This window comes from Arachis ipaensis, chromosome B9, assembly GCF_059453495.1.
Source record: "Arachis ipaensis isolate K30076 ecotype BB chromosome B9, ASM5945349v1, whole genome shotgun sequence".
Lineage (NCBI taxonomy): Eukaryota > Viridiplantae > Streptophyta > Magnoliopsida > Fabales > Fabaceae > Arachis > Arachis ipaensis.
In genome coordinates this window covers 786,340-803,259 of record NC_142444.1, presented here as the reverse complement: position 1 = coordinate 803,259, position 16,920 = coordinate 786,340, and the positions used below count along the sequence as shown (strand labels likewise).

The 16,920-nt window shown below is 34.5% G+C and overlaps 3 protein-coding genes and 1 long non-coding RNA gene across 6 annotated transcripts; 3 read left to right on the top strand and 1 right to left on the bottom strand.

Annotated features, from left to right (window-relative positions):
* Positions 1–747: 747 nt before the first annotated feature.
* On the top strand, positions 748–3,024 carry LOC107616670 (exocyst complex component EXO70A1). Its single transcript, XM_016318622.3, has one exon. The coding sequence runs from the start codon at positions 896–898 to the stop codon at positions 2,879–2,881; it is 1,986 nt and encodes a 661-aa protein (XP_016174108.1). The 5' UTR covers positions 748–895; the 3' UTR covers positions 2,882–3,024.
* Positions 3,025–3,448: 424 nt separating this feature from the next.
* PGR7 (proton gradient regulation 7) lies at positions 3,449–6,686 on the bottom strand. Its single transcript, XM_016321406.3, has 6 exons — positions 6,372–6,686; positions 4,987–5,523; positions 4,529–4,609; positions 4,215–4,319; positions 3,965–4,114; positions 3,449–3,850 (listed from the first exon to the last, which is right to left on the bottom strand). The coding sequence occupies exons 2-6, from the start codon at positions 5,377–5,379 to the stop codon at positions 3,620–3,622; spliced, it is 960 nt and encodes a 319-aa protein (XP_016176892.1). The 5' UTR covers positions 5,380–5,523; positions 6,372–6,686; the 3' UTR covers positions 3,449–3,619.
* LOC107618711 (uncharacterized) lies at positions 6,518–10,128 on the top strand. Its single transcript, XM_016320843.3, has 8 exons — positions 6,518–6,651; positions 6,783–6,975; positions 7,380–7,442; positions 7,553–7,692; positions 8,220–8,257; positions 8,341–8,386; positions 9,200–9,364; positions 9,662–10,128. Exons 1-8 carry the CDS (start codon positions 6,531–6,533, stop codon positions 9,823–9,825), a joined length of 930 nt encoding a protein of 309 aa, XP_016176329.1. The 5' UTR covers positions 6,518–6,530; the 3' UTR covers positions 9,826–10,128.
* A 1,451-nt stretch (positions 10,129–11,579) lies between these two features.
* LOC148543497 (uncharacterized) lies at positions 11,580–16,272 on the top strand. Of its 3 annotated transcripts, XR_015900178.1 has the most exons (6): positions 11,580–11,699; positions 12,250–12,968; positions 13,639–13,676; positions 13,757–13,802; positions 14,321–15,434; positions 15,881–16,272. It is a non-coding gene; the product is annotated as an uncharacterized LOC148543497 (long non-coding RNA). The 3 variants fall into 3 exon arrangements; XR_015900180.1 differs by having other exon boundaries at positions 14,321–16,272; XR_015900179.1 differs by lacking the exon at positions 11,580–11,699 and having other exon boundaries at positions 11,739–12,968.
* The last annotated feature ends 648 nt before the right edge of the window (positions 16,273–16,920 follow it).

Here is a 16,920-nt window from a genome sequence, read left to right as displayed (position 1 = left end):
TTGGTTATTTAATCAAACCATTACTCTGAAGTGGTTCTTTCTTTCTCTAGGTTCTATTGTCGGTGAATGTTGGTCTAGATGGAGCTCAATGCTTATCGCTTATCGTGGAACATGTTTACAGTGGCCAATCCTTGTACTATTCGTCCTCTTTATGGTTTGTTTCATTTATTGGGAGCAAAGGGAAAGAAAATAAGATACACGAAACCTAGCTTTTCATTAATTTGGGACTTGAGGTATGATTAAATCAAAAGGAACAAAAGTGGGAAGAAAGAGATACTTTTGTAGTTTAGAAACAACGAAAAAATAAGATTACAATTATTCAATTAATGGAGGAAGTTACAAATAAACAATAAAAGTACTTAAATGGACCCCATTAGTCAAATAAGTGGGTGTGAAATAAAAAGTTATCTCAAAATCACTTATTGTAGTTTGTGATTTTTTATTTTCCTCGTATCCCTCCTAGAAGCCCCCATTCTAACATAATAATTGTTTGCATGACATTTATTACTCGGTAAAGGATAATAGCAATGCATTTGGTTGAGAAATTGTTGACGTAGTTGAAACAAGAGTAAGCATGTTTTGGTCTTCAAACTCAACAAGAAAGAAAGTTAGTTGCGCTAATATTACCCGAATTCAAGGAAGTTCTACCGCCTGGTTGGTGAGGTTCCGGGAATATTTTAATTGCTTTGCAAGTGAAGTTTTGTTGCTTTTCACTCACTTTGTTGAGTTTGGTGAAAGAAAGTGAATGGGGCAATTCAGAAGAAACCAACAAAGATCATCTTTTTCCAGAGACCAAACTTCATTTGCAAAACGTTAAATCATTAATGCAATCTAAATAGCCAAAGTTAGCAATCATTTTGAGATTAAAACACTTGATTGCCAACGTCTTTTTGAGATGGAAGAAAAGCAGAACCTTGATGCTGCAAGAAAGTGCTTGCTAGCTAGCTTGGAAACATCAAGTGCTATTGGTTCTGCATTAGATGAATCTGGATCAAGATTGGAGCTTCTTCGCCAGCGATGTCAATCCCTGCAAACTTCATTCAGACCAATCTCCATGCAGAAATGCTCGTTCATCGACGTTGGCAACGGTATAGATAGTGTTCTATGTTCTGCTGCTGCTGTCCTCAAGGTGTTTGAATTTGTGCAGCATTTGGAGAATTCTCTATTGACAGACGCTGGTTCCGATCTATGCTCTTATGTTTCAGACGCCAAGAAGCTTGAAGAAGCCTTGAAGCTTCTCACTGATAATTGCACGTTAGCAATTGGCTGGTTGCAGGGTGTTCTTGACTTCTTACAAGACAAAGCGATCACCAATGAGTTTTACCTCTTTCAGGTGAAGAAATCCTTGAGGATACTGCGAGAATTGCAAGCCGCGGAAGAGGGAGCTCGAGTCAATGGAGGTTTTCTCAGCGCAGCCTTAGACAATCTAGAGACTGAGTTCCAAAGACTTCTGATGGCAAACTCAATGCCCATTCCTTTGGTTTCGTTAGGTTCACACATCACAACACAAGCTTTGCCAGGTTCTGTTATGGGGAAGTTGCAGGCCATCATTGAGAGGTTAAATGCAAACAGCAGACTAGACAAGTGTAAATCTATATATGTTGAAGTTCGAGGGAGGAATGCTCAAAGAACTTTGAACACTTTAGACTTGAGCTACCTTGAGATTCCAACAGCTAAATTTGAGGATGTCAGGGAAATAGCGAGTTACATAGACCAATGGGGCATTGATTTGGAGTTGGTTGTCAAGAACCTGCTTGATACTGAGTACATGCTATCTTGCCGTGTCTTTGAGAAGATTGGTAGAGAAGCATCGACCGAGTGTTTTGCCAGGATCGCCATCAGGTCAGGAATTCTTTCTTTCATTCTATTTGGAAGGAATGTTTCGGAGAGTAGAAACGATCCCTACAAGTTGTTGAACCTGCTGGACATATTCAGTGTGTTAGATGATCTTAGACTAAAATTCAACCAACTTTTTGGGGGGAAGGCCTGTGAAGAAATTAGAATCGCGACAAAGGATCTTGTCAACAAAGTTGTTAATGGTGCCTGTGAGATATTCTGGCAACTTCCGGCACAAGTGAAGCTGCAAAGGCCAAGTTCTCCTCCCCGAGATGGCGGTGTCCCTAAGCTGGTAAGCTTTGTAACTGATTACTGCAATCAGCTGCTTAATGATACATATCTACCACATTTGAAAAAGGTCCTAGAAATTCATCTTAGTTGGAGAAATGAAACATATGAAGAGGGTATTGTTTTCACACAAATATATGACACAATCAAGGAAGTTGCAGTTAATCTTGATTCTTGGTCAAAGGCCTATGAAGATATCACATTGTCCTACATTTTCATGATGAATAATCATTGCCATTTCTACAATTTGAGGGGTACCATGCTTGGGGATATGATGGGAGATACTTGGTTAGGAGCACATGAACAGTACAAGGACTATTATGCAGCACTTTATTTGAGGAATAGCTGGGGAAAGCTTCTATCAATTATTGTTCAAAAAGACTTACTTTCATCCTCATTGAGTAGCCAAGATTTGGGAAAGAGATTGCATGCTTTCAATGTAGCTTTTGATGAGAGGTACAAGAAGGAATCTAGTTGGACAATTTGTGATGAAGCCTTGAGGAAAAACATTTGCAAGCATTTGGTGGAATGTATTGTACCAATCTATAAGGCCTATGTGAAGAATTACAACTTGTCAATCGAGAATGAAGGTATGGTTGCAAAGCATATCAAATATACAGCAGAGAGTTTGGAGAATAAGATTTGGTCTATGTTTCAGCCAAAGCTGAAGAAGAATGGGAGTGTCAAGCATGCAGATTGGACTAGTAAAATAAAACAAGTTAGCAAAAGTTTTCGCTTCACTCTAGCTGCTAAGTAGTTAATGTATGTCATTTCCTTGTTATTTTGGCAAAAATCAAGGTAAATGAATGTACTCTAAATCTACATATTATGTTTGAAAATAAACAGGTAGAAGCATTTGAAAACAGAATGAAGTATAATTGTATAGTATGTATATCATAGTTGCAATAGTCAAGTTTTATTTAAATTTGTCTATATAATTTATTTGCCAAGTAGTAAATCTATACTAAAAATATAATAATTTCATTGTTTTAATATATATATATATATATATATATATATATATATATATATATATATGAAGTTTAAAATATAGTTTTGGTTCTTTTTTGCATGTTAGGTCTTATAATGCACACTCTTAAGTACATTACTGATTGTAGTGTTATAACGACTATTTTACTTATAAGTTATAACCAAGTGAAATATGGAAACAAAAATAAAAAATTTGTATCATGTATATAATTTTCCTTTTAAGAAAAATCGTATTATTAATCCTCTTATGTTACACTATTCTTATGCTCCTTATACATAATATATGCTACACGCATTGGATGATTTCTGATCTTTCCACAAACCAAACCTCAAATACTGCTCCAATAGGCTTCATTAAACTCAAAACTACGTCAAACTTAGAATCAATCCATTAAGATCCCAACAAGAATCCTCACAAATCATGAATTAAATAAAAAGAATTACATAGCTTCACCGATGATTCGTATTTGTTGACAAACCAGTAAGTGGTTACACCAACTACAACTCAAGACTTTATGTGCTTCAATTGTTTAACCTTCTCAAAGTCTAGAGGCTGGAAATTTCTTTCAACCTCCCAAGCTAGTTGTGACATACAATTAAATGTTGACTTGGCACCCTTTTCGTCCGTGACTTCTCGAGGGAAAGGAATGCGGACCTCGAATATGCCTTTTTGAGTCGATAACAAGCGCATGTCAAACCCCAAGCGATCAACCCATATCATCTTTGCTTCTAAGACCTTGAATGAGAAATCCAAGTCATTGCATAAGGTTTGAACTAATTTAGTTAAGCAATGTTCTATAGGAGCAAATTGCAGCACCAAAGTAAAACAAATATAGTTTTAGGTGCAAACCTGGAAATCCAAATCAACATACACATTGCAAAAGCGAATAATGTCTTCCATATTGTTGGTGTTAATCTCACTGACTAACTTTTCTGCAAACTGTCGTAGAGGATCAGGTTGAGCATTTTTGTAATCTAAAGAGCTGATCCATTCCCCATCCTAGAACACATGGGAACAGGTTACTTCCAAGATTGATTTCAAATGTTAACTGTTGGAAAATGGAAACTAAGCCAGCAGCAATAACAAGAAAACATCACACCTCTTGAAAGTCTTCCAACTGAAGAACCCTATCTACAGCAACAATGTACATAAGATCTTGATCCACTTCTTCTCCGAACCTCTTCCCCCACAATGAAACAAGGCGCTGCACAATGGCAGGGGATGCCAAACAATGAGGACTAAGATCTCATCAAAACACAAGCACAGTAGAACACTACATGTTCCTATAACCATGCCAACAAAAACCATACCAAAATATAAAAGCTTCCTTCTAGTAAAGTCATAGGCGAAATTAGTCATAGATGGTGAACTGAATCTAAATATGATTTAACAAGTGAGAAGAAAGAAACAGACCTTGGTTACACTCAAATCTTGTGGCTTCGTGAGGGTGCCTTGAAGTGTACACTGAGGAGTGCGCAACCCAGATTGGTTCAACTGATGAACAAAAAGTTCAAATCAATCTCTTCAATACAAATTCCTCCAACTAACATGTCCTCTAACTAAACTAACTAATACATATCAAATGAGTAAATGAGAAATTTATATTGATCAACTTAATTTCCAGAACATATTACATATACTTTGATCTCATCTAGAGTATAATATGTTATAACAGAATAGAACTAGTAACTGAAAGTATAACTAACTTACAACTACCTTAACTAACTAACTGTCTATCTATCTATATGTAATAAAACATTTTCTTTTATTTTTTGGAATCATTCATAGTAATTACAACTTAATTGGTTATAAGAAGCATAATTTAAAATGATGAGAAGGAGGCAGAGAAGCTTTAGCATTAGCAATGGCACCTGAACGTGGAGGGAAGAAGGGGTTTGAGGAGAGAAGGGAAAAGTGGGATTCAAGAAGAAGAAAGGGGTGCCTTCATGAGGGTCAACGGCGAACCTGACGCCAATGGCCAAAGGGGAAGAAGAACCCTCATGACCCTCTTTGGTCAAAGCAGAGAGGGTTCCCACAGTGGCAAGCTCCATGATGGTTCTAGAAACCTCTGCTGGGAAGGGCTTCTTGTTGTTGTGAGTGCTCAATTCGAAATGGGGTGCTTCTGAAACCGCGGAAAGGGAGCATTTTGGAGGCTTAAAGGAAGAGAAGTTGCTGAAATGGAAGTGGGTTCTGTTGGTCTTCGAATTTGGTGTGAAGGGAGGTGCAGCTACGTGGCGAGCGGGAATGGAGCTATGAAGAAGCATTGGATTTGAGGTTTGAATGAGATCACAGTGCAGATGCAAAGGAAGAAGATGAAGAAGAAGAAGAAGGAGGAGGATGATAACGTTGATGCGTTTGGAATTGGCCAATAATGGAACCACAACCAAGCTTGCTTTTTAATTTATACACTAATTTCGTATTTCCAGGTGTAAATTGTAATAGCTCATGATCATAATTTTTTATTTGTTTATTTTACTTTTAGATCAGTGGTAGTTTATTTGTATCAATATATATCAAAGTCATTTATAACATTAATTTTTGAAACAAAAGTTAAAAACTAGGCTAAAATTTTTATATATAAATAATTTTAGTGTGAAATATAAAAAGAGGAGTGTAGATGGTAGTAACTTTTGTGATTTGTAGCTATCAAATAGTCATCAATGATGATTTTAATGGTGTGAAATTGGTGTGAAATTTCATCCAATTGCTCACTTTTTCTTACTGGTTATGGTTACATGTTCTATAATAAAAAAATTATTATTTTTTTTTACCAAAGTTAGGAGACTCGAACCCACAACCTCTTAATTGAGTATAGGGAGACTATGCCATTTGAGCTATTACTCATTAGCATAATAAAAAAAATTAATTATAAAAGAATAAAACATCATTCACATTTTATAATAAAAAAATATTATTTTAATTATTAAAACACAAAACCTCAATGATATTTTGTTAAAAAATATTATTTTAATTATAAAAACACAAGACCTCAATTTTGTAACAATATTTAACACATAATTTAATTTGTTATAGAAGATTTCACACCTAATAATACAATATAAAAAAAGAGCACTTTATTGTACAGATTAAAATAATATAAAAAATATAATTTTTTTTATAATTATTTTTTATTATTTTATTATTATTTAAAATGTGAATCCTACCTTTATTAATTTCTTTCATTCTATTAAAAAAAAATTCCTAAACTTACATATTTACCATATAATTCAAAAAAAAAAAAAAAGTTCGTAAGAACTATACCTTTATTATTTTCAAAACAAGCATTAATTAATATAATCTAAATTGTAATGTAATGTATATGTATCTGAAACGACATTGCGTTTAGTGAGTGCATATTCATTACGCAGCGTTTGACTCACCAACCTCTCTACCTGCGAGGCTGCGACCTTCTCCCATGGAGGTAGCAGCATCAACAACTACAACTCAGTGGTGGTGGGGGCGCCACTCAACTCCTCCCTCCTTTCCCCGAAAAACTAGCTTCCTCCGTCTCCATCCACGCTTTCCGAACTTCACAGGTCAGTCACATAGCAACAGTAACACTACTTCTTCCTCATGCTGCTGCTTCTTCAATTTGATATATCGGTATGTATCACCCAAACAAACCTCAAAGGACAAAGTTGGATTCTTTTTTGGTTGTTGGTAACAGGTTTGGGAGCTGCGTGTGGAAGCAGAAGAAGCAGTGAAGTGAACGTGTCCCCTTGGGATGATAAACCCTTTGAGATGCTTCCAAATGGGAAAAGGGTTTACTTTGATGAACAGGATGTGGTCACTTTTCTTGATCCTCCTAATGAATTAGTGCCTTTGGACCCTTCTTCTTATAACCCTGCTGCTTATCTTTGGTTAGTCACTCTCTGCTCCACACTTCACACTTCACACTTATGAATTATGATGATGGAATTTTTTTCTTGATTCTTCATCAGTTATAGGAAATGCTCCATTTGTCTTACTTATCATTTCTTTAGTAGTTGGTGGAATCTTAGTTGATTGTTGATGTCATCAATTATAGGAAATAGTTTCATTTGTCTCTGTTACTATTATTATTATTAACAGACAAAATATGAAAGTTTTGTGACTTTTGTACTAATTTTATATGCTACCATGTCCTATTGTATCACATTTGTGCTTCATAGCTTCATAGTCTATCCCATGATTATCATTTGTGATTATGTAATGTCAGTGTGCTGCTGTGAGGGAATACATTGCAACTAGATTTTTGGTTCAATAATGTCACCTTCATTTTCAGGAAAAAGATTGAAGATATTCCTGAGGAAAGACGTCATCGACTGCTGCTTCTGTTAAAACCTAGGTATGTTCCTCTCTCCTTTATGGAAATACTTATATTCAGTAACTTAAATTTGTATTTCAAATTGATCTTTACTAAGTATGAGAGTGTACATCTTTGGGAGATTTTTGCAGACTTGTATCAATCGCTTGGCAGATAGCAGGTTCGCGATATGAGGATTCCAAGCTTGTAAAGAAAAGTGCATCGCAGTTGTTTGCCAACTCCAACAAAGATGATGTTATGCTTGAATATTATAACTGCCGAACAACTGGAGGTTAGTCAGGTGAATCGGTTCATTGTTATTGTAGGTACTGGTCATACATTAATATAATGAATGCATTCTGTTCCCCATTACTCCATGCTGTTCTTGGAGAGGAGCAAAATGGAAATGAATTAAAAAATACAGTCCCCATGAAAAGGCCTATGGACTTGTTTCTTTTTCCTAGTTTCATGTAAACATATATCAGAGTGATTAAAAAATGTCTTTCCCTATTTAACTCCTGAACTTTGATACCAAAAATTTTCTAATTTGACATAACTTGAATTTTAGAACCCCTTAAGTTGAATTAGGAACTGTTTCTTTCTCTGCAATTTCATCCTGCTCTTTATAATAGCTTCTGCTTGCAAAACTCTTCTACTATTGTACTTGAATGTATCTTTTTTGGTTGAAAAGAAAAGAAAAAAAAAAGAAATTCTGTGTGTGTGTGAAGAGAGAGAGAGTGTGTGTAGTTCTCCTTCCATATTTAGCCCGTCTTAATCTTTTAAAGCTAAGGTTATCAATTTTGAACATTTGTGTCATAGGACCAATGCCACTTTCCTGGATAAATTCCTACAGAAAGGTAAACTCACGATTCCTTTTTGCTCTTTGCTGTTTGTAAAATTTATTTGAAGACTCTGGTTGATTTGTCTGCTACTTTTAAAGGCTATATTTTCTTGCACTGATGGGAAGGCCTATGGACGTCTCATTGGTAAGTTTATTACTTTTTGGCTGAGAAATGCATGGATGCCTTTGCTCAGTTACTGATTCAAGTGACATATGGCGATGAACTTACGTACCATTTCTTTTTCTTATATATCTCTAGTTTGCAATGTTCCAACTGTGTATATCACCTTTATCTCGAATCACTTGCAGCAGCAACTAGGCTAAACAAAAGAAAGAAAAAAAAGTAACATTATAGTTTTTTTAATTGATTTATACCTTGAATCTTTGTATATTCATGCAATATTGTAATTGATGAGATGAACATTCATTTTTACTTGTCAATTTTCTCTGCTAGAGAGGAAGAAAAAAGAAATGGTGACAAGTGACAACTTTTATGAGGAACTTTTATGATTGATCTGGTGTGTTGATTGTTCATATTGATCAAATAAAATAGCTATTATTAGAACAGATCAACAGAATATGTGCCCATACACAGAAGGAAAAATTAAAAGAAAATAAGAAACATCTAAATTTTCTAATTACAATATTTGAAATCTCTCCATAATGATGTCAACCTTGTATAGTATCACTCTTCACTTTTTTAGATTGTGATTTCATAATGTCGAGCATAGAACTATAGTTGGAGATTGAAGAGGTTTCAAATGTTAGTCTTCCTTTAAATATGCTGATGTCATTGTGGTTTAATGAAGGATCTTTGAGGAATGTATTCGAGTTGATCGACCTTTTTTTATTTTGTTATTTGGGGTGCCCTTATGGGTTGTGGGTGCATCATGGTTACAAGGTTATACTTGATTGTCCTTACTATTAACATCTTTTTCTGAATTTCACAACAACTCAGGTGGATCAATTTTGGCCCCATTTGCTGACTCTTTTGCTCCTTTGTATTTTGCACTGAGAGACATTAAGGAAGTTATGCCAACTGAGCAGCCTTGTGATTTAGCATATGAATTTGGGGATGGACTTTTTGATGTGAAAGAATTCCCACAAGGCTTTCCAAAACCTGGTAAGCACCATTTGTTTCTTTCATACAATGTGTTTCTGACTGTACGTTCATATTGCATCTTCATACCATTAACTGAATTCTAAACTCGCCATAATTTTACTCTAAACTTCTCTATGATAGATTTCAGCATGGTCTACTACTGTGTCATTGTTTTCTTGGTGACCCTTTTACCACTTCATATGTTTCTTATTCTGTTGTGTGATTATACAACATATAACAAACAGGGTGGCTATGCATCGTTTAAGGTGCTGGCACGTGCCGAATTTATTAAATTTCAGTTGTCTCTGGGTTTTGCAGTTAAACATCCATACCCTTTCAACGATCAACTTGTTATATATATCCGTCATATAGGTCCAGGGGTTTGTATAGGTCAAGCATGGCAAGAGGGAACAAAGATAGAGCAAGTGCCACGAAAATTATGCAGCGAAATTTTAATGGTGAAGGATTATAGATCATTGTGAGATCATTGAATGAATTATTTGTTATACAACCAAGTGATAATAACGTGCCAATGTCTCAAAGGCATGCTTGAAGGAGATATGATTGCATTGCATCCAATGTTTGCTGTTTAGTTAGAGATGGAACAGAGTGTATAGCTTGTTAAGAGAATTGCATGCTGTTAGAGGTTACTTTATTGAGAAGTGACTGCCACAGTGTTTCGATCATAGCAGTGTATTTATATCCTTATTCATTGTACTTTGTAGACATTGATTATTCTGGTTGAAAAATAAATACAAGTAGTTACATTAGTTGTTTATTTGAAATTCAAAATGTAATGATTTTGTTAGGAGTGTACTTACATATTCACCTTTATTCACATCAGCATGCAATAAACAGAAAGTATTTACAATCTCTTCTGGGATTTAAACCTGTTTTCATTCTAAATGTCTCTCAAAACACTTCAGAGCACAGCATACACGCGAACTAAAACTCTTAATAAAAAATGGTCATATGAACAGGGTTTTGTTTTCACCAGCTTAGGAAGGCCAAGATTGGCATATAAGATTATTATTGATTGAATCGTTCTTATATTCTAATAATTAATGATAACGAAAAGGTTTATTTGATAAACTAATCTCTATAGTTGACATATTTCCATGTTAAATATGGTGTTACGTAGCAGTTGCACGTTGCACCTAAACTAGAATGCTTCTTCTTCTTTCTTTTTTTCGTTACTCTTGTTTTTTGTCATGTATTTTCTTTTCTTTATTCTCTTTTTGTTTTTTAAAAAAAGAAAAAATAATGAAAAGAAAAAGGAAGAAGAGAAAAAGATGCAGAAAAAGGAAGAGAAGGAAAAAAAAAATACTATGATGATGATAACGAAGAAATATGAGGAGAAAGAAGAAGAACGCAAAGAAAAAATGCGCTTAACATAAATTTGATTTGGTTTAACTTAGTTAAAAGAAAATTTAATTATCTAACATTTCTTTTTCAATACCAATAAATACATATACTCCAAGAGATAACAGATCGACCAAATAACACCTATTATGTTAGGTAAGAGTTATTTAAACTAATTAATTTAAATATATTTTGATAAGTTTTATAAGAATAAAATTTAATTCTTTTGTAGATGTAATAGGATTTTTATTTAAAAAATTTAAAAATTTTCATACTAGAACTTAATGAGTTATAGTGAGTTAAAATAATTGTGAAAATATTTAGTTTAGATATCTATGAGTTATGTTATTTTTAAAACGTATCTAATACATATTTTATATACTGTGTTAATTTTTTATCTACAAAATTTATTTACCTATAATTATATTTAATAATATCATATTCAATAAAAACACTAATATATTTTTCGTATAAAAAAAATTTAGTCGTTTTGAGAACGAAAAAATAAAAATAAAAAGGAAAAGGTTCGAGAGAGACGAGGTAAGAGAGATCAATCCCTCATATCACATCATCATCATAATTTCAATCAATTCGTCTTCTTATTCTATTTTTTTTTTAATACACAACCTAAATTTGATCCACCTCTCCAATTATTTTTTCTTAATCTACGCTATAAGGAAAAATGAGCCTCATAAGTAGTAAGGATTTTGCATAATTAAATATATTATGTTTAATATTTTTGTGTTGCATCCATTCTTTATTAGTAGAAATTATAAATATTGAAAAATAATAGTACATAAATATAACTTTATATTATACGATTTAACATAAAAAGTGAAAACATTGTCCCATATAGAATTTATTGGGCCTTTATGTAATATATTGGGCTTTTATTTCGTTTCTTCCACCCTTAAATTTAAACACTCTTAAGGATTACACTCAAATTTGAAATCGCAGAGACTCGCACGAAATTCTTCTCCATCTCTGTTTCTTCGTAAGTTTCTCTTCTTCTCTTCGTTTTTAGTGCTCTGAATTTGGATTTTCTTCGCGATTTAGGTTCTCCTTCAAATCATTATCACATTATTTACAATTGCAACAGCTCAATCCTGAATGCTAATTCGTTTCTTTCTATTGTTAGTGCTCTGAATTTGGATTTTCTTCGCGATTTACGTTCTCCTTCAAATCATTATCACATTATTTACAATTGCAACAGCTCAATCCTGAATTCTAATTCGTTTTTTTCTATTGTGTAGTTCTAGTTTTGGAAAATTCGGTTTCACGTTCTATGCTAGGGTTTCACACTAGTCACAGTTCAGTATTATGTGTGCCTTGTTTTTAAGTAAAGAAAGATTATTAGATGAATTTTGAATTTTCTAATGTTTTTTGTTCATATTCATAAAGTTGGATCTAGATTTAGAACGAAAATATCTTTTATGTGTGAATTTTGGGTTGAATGTTTGCTGATTTTGAAGAGGCTTAACTTTGCTTGTTAAGTGAGGATTCTTGTTAACTTTGCTGATTTAATTCTCCTTTTGTTGTTCTAGGATGGCTCACAGCGATGACGATGTTCTAGGTCTGGGAAATAAGACTGTGAGCGGCACCAAAAGGAAGTCTCCCGGTGACTCCTCAGAAGAAGAAAAGGAGAAGGATGACAGTTTGGAATCCCTGAGAAGGAAGATAACAAAAGAGCAAGGATAGAAGAGGAGAATGTCCCTGAAGAGGAAGAGCAGAATCAAATTGGAGAATTAGGTTGCAATCTTGATGTTGCAAACCAAATGATGAACAATTCTGACTCCTTTTTGTTACTCAAAAGGTCTCCTCTTGAGGCCAGGGATTACTCCCTCATGACCAAATAAGGAAGCTGAGTAATCCCTGGCCTCAACAGGAGACCTTTTGAGTAACAAAAAGAGCCAGAATTGTTCATCATTTGGTTTGCAACATCAAGATTGCAACCTAATTCTCCAACTTGATTCTGCTCCTCCTCTTCAGGAACATTCTCCTCTTCTATCCTTGCTCTTTTGTTATCTGGATATTCTTCATTCTCAGGGGATTCCAAACTGTCATCCTTCTCTTTTTCTTCTTGTGAGGAGTCACCGGGAGACTTTCTTTTGGTGCCGCTCACAGTCTTATTTCCCAGACCTAGTGTGACACATTTTCACGGATTCCAAGTGCTTAATTGGTGTCGAATCGATGAGGGTACTACTGCAGAGGATGTTGCTGCCCTGGCAGCTCCAGACAATTGAGGCGAATGCTTTTGTGCAGAGTATGTCAATGATAGTGATATATGGAAATAAGTGAAAATTAGGAATTTATGCATATGTGAGATTGATGTTGTTTGGTGTTATGTAATAGTTTGTCATCATCATCTTGGTGATATGATCAGCCAAGTAGAAATTTCATAGTCTATTCCATGAATATCAATTGTGATTATGTAAAGAAAAGTGCATCCAATTCCAACAAAGATGATGTGATTTTTGAAGAGGAGCAACGAATGCATTCTGTTCCCCATTACTCCATGCTGTTCTTGGAGAGGAGCAAAATGGAAATGAATTATAATATACAGTCCCCATGAAAAGGCCTATGGACTTTTTTCTTTTTCCCAGTATCATGTAAACATAAATCAGAGTGATTAAAAAATGTCTTCCCTATTTAGCTCCTCAACTATGATACCAAAAATTTTCTAATTTGACATAACTTGAATTTAGAATCCCTTAAGTTGAATTAGGAACTGTTTCTTTCTCTGCTTTTTAATAGCTTCTGCTTGCAAAACTCTTCTGCTATTTACTTGAATGTATCTTTTTTGGTTGAAAAGAAAAGAAAACAAAGAAATTCTAAGAGAGCGAGAGTGTTTGTGTGTGTAATTCTCCTTCCATATTTAGACCCTCTTAATCTTTAAAAGCTAAGGTTATCAATTTTGAACATTTGTGTCATAGGACTGATGTCACTTTCCTGGATAAATTCCTACAGAAAGGTAAACTCAATTCCTTTTTGCTCTTTGCTCTTGTAAAATTTATTTGAAGGCTCTGGTTGATTCATCTGCTACTTTTAAAGGCTATATTTTCTTGCACTGATGGGAACGCCTATGGACGACCCGTTGGTAAGTTTATTACTTTTTGGCTGAGAAATGCATGGATGCCTTTGCTCAGTTACTGATTCAAGTGACATATGGCGATGAACTTACTTACCATTTCTTTTTCTTATATATCTCTAGTTTGCAGTGTTCCGACTATGTATATCACTTTTATCTCGAATCACTTGCAGCAGCAAGTAGGCTAAACAAAAGATAGAAAAAAGTAACATTATAGTTTTTTTAATTGATTTATACCTCGAGTCTTTGTATATTCACACAATATTGTAATTGATGAGATGAACACTCGCTTTTAATTGATTTCTTAATGTTTCGAGCATAGAACTATAGTTGGAGATTGAAGGTTTCAAATGTTAGTCTTCCTTTAAATATGCTGATCTTTGAGGAATGTATTTGAGTTGATCGACGTTTTTTATTATTTTGTTCTTTGGGGGTGCCCTTATGGGTTGTGGGTGCATCATGGTTACAATGTTATACTTGATTGTCCTTACTATTAACATCTTTTTCTGAATTTCACAACAACTCAGGTGGATCAATTTTGCATGGTGTCAGAGGTAAGGTAACTTTATTGAGAAGTGACTGCCAGTGTGTTTCGATCATAGCAATGTATTTATATCCTTATTCAGACTCAAGGTAGTTTGTACTTTATAGACATTGATTATTCTGGTTGAAAAATGAATACAAGTAGTTACATTAGTTGTTTATTTGAAATTCAAAATGTAATGATTTTGTTAGGAGTGTACTTACATATTCACCTTTATTCACATCAGCATGCAATAAACAGAAAGTATTTACAATCTCTTCTAGGATTTAAACCTGTTTTCATTCTAAATGTCTCTCAAAACACTTCAGAGCACAGTATACACACGAACTAAAACTCTTAATAAAAAATGGTCATATGAACAGGGTTTTGTTTTCACCAGCTTAGGAAGGCCAAGATTGGCATATAAGATTATTATTGATTGAATTGTTCTTATATTCTAATTAATGATAACGAAAAGGTTTATTTGATAAACTAATCTCTATAGTTGACATATTTCCATGTTAAATATTGTGTTACGTAGCAGTTGCACGTTGCACCTAAACTTTTGCAGCTGTTGCACTCGCAATTTTGTCAAATCGAACCGATACAAAACATAAATTATATAGCATTTCATGATAGGGAGATACTCCCATAAAAATGTTCAAAACATCTTTTTTTTAAGTTGTTAATGTGTTACATTGTGATTGGTGTATTTAAATAATCGGTTTAGTATTTATTATTTAAATTCGGTTCGATCTGGTTGGTTTAAATAAACCGGACCGGATCATGCTTAATTAATTTTTTTTATTAAATTTCTGATACGACGTCGCTCAGCGTTCTTAAGCGACCTTCTCCTCCCTCACCGTCTCTCTCTCACCGTCGCTCAGCGTTCTTCACTCAGTCGCGCTCGCGCGCCTTCCCTACCCTCGTTGTCGCCGGAGGCAGAAGCAGCAGGTCCTGGGACTGGTCATCTTCGTCGTACCCTGTCTCGTCACCGTCTCTCAGTCAGTCCCGCACCTTCGTTGCGCTCGTCGTTGCCGGAGGCAGAAGCAACAGGTCCCGGGGATTCCTCCTTGCCGCCAGCTTCCTTCGCACAACCAGAAGCTGGTCCCAATTTGGTGAGTTCTTACAAATTCCCCAGTTCTTTCCTTTTCTGTTTTGTTGCTGCCTTTGATTTTGGTGCTGAAAATATCACTGAACTAGTCACCCTTTTGTTGCTGAAAATAATCACCGACTGTCAATTCGTCACTGATTATCACTGAACCCTGAATAATTTGTTGTTGAAACTATCACTAAGCTAATTTTTTGTTGCTGAAAATCATCATTGAGATGAATATGGTACTGATTATAGAATTTTTATGGAATAATTTTTTCACTTTTACGTATATAGAATTAAAAAGAGAAAGAAAACGAGTCTGGTTGTGAATGCATTATTGATATTGAAACTTATTTGCCAAAGCTCCATCCTATGTAAACAAATGAGAAGACAAATGACATTACATTGGGGTTTTTCTCTTGTGTGGAACAACTAATTTGTCTTTATGCACATTGATGATCATGCTAGGCGCTTCAATTGAACTTTTTGGTTGGTGGAGTTAACTCAGATTTGATAATATGATATGTTATGGCACTGCAATGCAAGGCTTCTGGGAAGGATTACCAATGATGCTGTACTTTTAGCCGTTCTGATTTTATTAGTTCCACACCCTGCTCCCTTCTTTTATCACTTTGTGTCCTTTTTTCTTTGTGTAGCATTTTGATTTGGCAGTGTTATTACTTACTAGGTTGAACAATTGATTGGACAATTAGTGTGATCAAGGGAATGGGAAGGAAGGAAGAAAGAAAGAAACAAAACAAACATTTCTTTCCCATTGCTTGCCTTGTGACAATGTAAATTTGATTTTGTTGTTATGGATTTAATTTCGTCTAAATAGAAAAAGGTTTTTCTTTTTTTCATAGGAGTTATAGCTTTAGTGTTTTTTATTAGTTTTTGTCTGCTAGTTGCAAAGGTGCAAAACTTGGGTCTCATTTTACCTTTGTGTATGCGAAATTGGTTCATTCTTCATTCAATGTATAATGTATTCTTGACTTCAATTTCCTGTATAGCAGTTAATGATCTATATGAGCCAACGTCTTCCCCTGTGATTTTGATTATTGATGAAATGCTGTATTTGCTGATGTTGCATGAAAATTGTGTGCTGTCAATAAACTTAGTTTGTGCTGTCTTTTAGAGAAGAAACTCTTTTAGTTTGAGCAACATTTATAGAAGTGAAAACAGTGATTTGTTGTGTATTTTGTTGCGTTCAGTTTTCTCAGAGAATGCTGAGGCCGTTGGTGGTATTATTAGCTATGGTGCACTTCAACTTGACACTGCACCTGGATGCATATGCCTTTTGTATTCACTTTGGAGGAATGAAATACAAATGCCATTTTATGATTTTTGTATTTTTTTTAGTCCCGCTATATTTCTAAGTCTTTTGGCAACTAAGTTCAACTAAATGGTTTAAACTTAACAAAAACCAGTTTCATTAGTGAGAATGTATAGACACACTCTAACTTCTAGTGGCATCGCACGCTTCTTCTTTGCGTTCTTTTTTTGTCATT